This window comes from Penaeus japonicus, unplaced genomic scaffold (assembly GCF_977035675.1).
Source record: "Penaeus japonicus unplaced genomic scaffold, GWHDUDI00000001_assembly GWHDUDI00000013, whole genome shotgun sequence".
Taxonomy (NCBI): domain Eukaryota; kingdom Metazoa; phylum Arthropoda; class Malacostraca; order Decapoda; family Penaeidae; genus Penaeus; species Penaeus japonicus.
This window is the reverse complement of record NW_028234415.1, coordinates 26,856,676-26,859,175: the sequence shown is the minus strand read 5'-3', so window position 1 is coordinate 26,859,175 and position 2,500 is coordinate 26,856,676. Positions and strand designations below refer to the sequence as shown.

The following is a 2,500-nucleotide window of genomic DNA, read 5'->3' as shown; positions in this document are numbered from 1 at the left end:
GAAAAACCCAGAGCTTCAAGCCGTGAAAGGAACCCAGTGACCAGACAGTCAGTCCACTCTCCACTTGGGGCAGTAGTCAACGTATTCCTAGTTCCAACTTCCGCCGCTAGAGGGTGAGGCAGCTGGGTGAAGCCTCCCACACAGCTCTGGGGAAGAGGCTGCTGGGGATATCATTATGTAAAGGATACTCGATTGCTTTGTTGCGGTCTATATCTACGCAATAATGTTGAAACTGCTTTTTTTATGTTACTGTTCTTAGTTTTTGTTATGGTTATTTCATTTTCATAATTTATGCATCGGTAACAAAATCTTGTCGCTTATTTTTGGCGCGTGATTATAAATGTGATAATTCTTTTTTTAGACCACTTTATCTTAATTTTACTTTGCTAGAAAGAAAATTAGTTTTCAATTGATACCTAAACACTTGCGTTAAGAGACTGCTAATTAAAATCGTAAAAGCATTATCTTGCTTTAATAACTTACAAATGTATGCAAGAAAACCGGAGATTATTAGGAATACATTATTTCGCTGCATCGTTAATTGCAACATATCAAATAAAAAATTGAGTTCTATTCAATACTGATTAGTTTAAATCGAATTTAAAAATAAAGAAATGTAAAAATCGCATGTTCGATCGCATAGAAAGAAAAATATTCCAGTGTTTATGGTTAATTGAGACACGTGATCGTTTATCAAAACGGCAATGCTAAATTTTAATCAGTACCTTCATCTCAACTTTTTAGAGTACCAACAGAAATAAACCTTTATTACAGCACATAAACGTACAATCTCCACGGAAACTACAACAAGGAGAAATGCGCGAATTTTTACACCCTAACTTCTCTTCTCCTTGACGTCCAACAGAGGCTCCTGCGCCGTAATAATACAAAATATGTAGTATTTCCCGGCAAACTGAGGATTTAAACGATGACCCAAAACCCCGTTGTTAGAGCCCCGTAGTCAACCCGGTTTGGCACATGTAAGCCGGGAATTTGACCCTTAAATTCACGTGACGACTGTTTTGAGCAATATATTGTGTGTTTAACGCATTTCGCGCTAGTTCAGAGGTGGTGAGTCACAGTTCCTGAAATATCTTGGGACTAACCAGCATAACATTTATCGGTAACGCGCTCATCTCGCTGCGCCATAAGTGAACGCACCCGTTATTTTTGGTCGCGTTCGAGATGTAATGAGGGCCGTCAGCGCCATTAGGGGCGTGTTCAGGAATGTTACGGGGTTGCAATTTCACCCCTGCTTCTCGCTCTACCTCCTTTTCCCGAATTCCTTGAGAAAAGGAAATTGACACAAACTGGCGAGACAAACTCCGCGGTTACACAAACTGCAGGCTAATTGGTCGCTGTGGTGGATCTTCCTAATTGCGTGGATTTTCGTGTCTGTGTATCGATCGACGCTTTGCACGGATAACGAAAGAATTCGCCGTAATATTACCGGATAAGAAATATGTTCATATCTCTGTTACGGGAATGTATATTGTTTTACATGATTCCATTACGTTTACGTTTGTTTTGTTTCGTTGCATTTGCCTTTTTGTTTTGTTTTGCTCATCCATTTACCTTGTGCTGATATACCTAAAAGTAGGGATTATTAGCGTTTCAATTTATTTGTTGTTTATGAACCATTGGTATCGTAGGTATTAGCATGATCGTACTGTATTGAATATATTTTCGTTTCGTTTGTTTTTCACCACAACTATCGATATTCGCATTTACATTTTTCATTTGATTTTCAGTTTTTTACTGTTACTGCTAACTGTTCCTTGGCATTTATTATTCTCTCCCATGGAATAATTAGCGACACAATTTCATGACTGATAATTACCAATTTTCCAATAATAGAAGTACGACGCTTTTCGCCGAGATCTCGGGTGTGCATAAAAAAAAAAATAAAACTCAAATAAGATTAGCTACGCCAAGGACATTGTATTACACTTATTAAGCACTTTGTTTCTATTTACAAAGAATGCCAACCCAAATTTACTGATCAAGTCTTTTTATACTAATGAGTTCACATAAATCACCCAGATGTGCAATCAGTAACTGAAAAAATCTTGGGTGTGCAAATGCTACTCTCCATACTGGCCTTTTTTGACACACTGAATACGAGACTGACTTGTCTTTGTGCGTGCTTTGTAATTTAGAAATAGGACCAACATTAATTGACGAATGCATATATGTTGTATCAGAAGATGTGATTTATCTTTATTTACATTTCCTTCACAAAGAACACAACTCATCTCTATTTTTCATCAAAAGCACAAATTAGTAACATTTACCTAGCTCACAACACGCGTTTACTTTTAAACAAATAAATGCAACAGCTTTTGCATACTTATAAAACATGCGCATCTTAACCTTCTACTCGATTACAGCCAGGAAAAAAAAACTAACCATTACCCCCTCTTACCCACAGAGCGTGATCAAAATGTCTGGCTTCCGAAGTCTGGGAGACGAAGAACAGGTCGAGTTCGAGTGCAAGGTC

General features: G+C 37.8%; 1 protein-coding gene across 3 annotated transcripts in view; it reads left to right on the top strand.

Annotated features, from left to right (window-relative positions):
- The window catches only part of LOC122250196 (protein lin-28 homolog), a 104,086-nt gene that overhangs the window by 92,417 nt on the left and 9,169 nt on the right, over positions 1-2,500 (top strand). For all 3 annotated transcript variants that reach the window (XM_043011540.2, XM_043011539.2, XM_043011541.2), the window contains one exon: positions 2,432-2,500. This exon is cut by the window's right edge and continues 104 nt beyond it. In XM_043011540.2, the coding sequence (XP_042867474.2) occupies positions 2,432-2,500 (69 nt within the window). The remainder of the gene's footprint in view (positions 1-2,431) is intronic.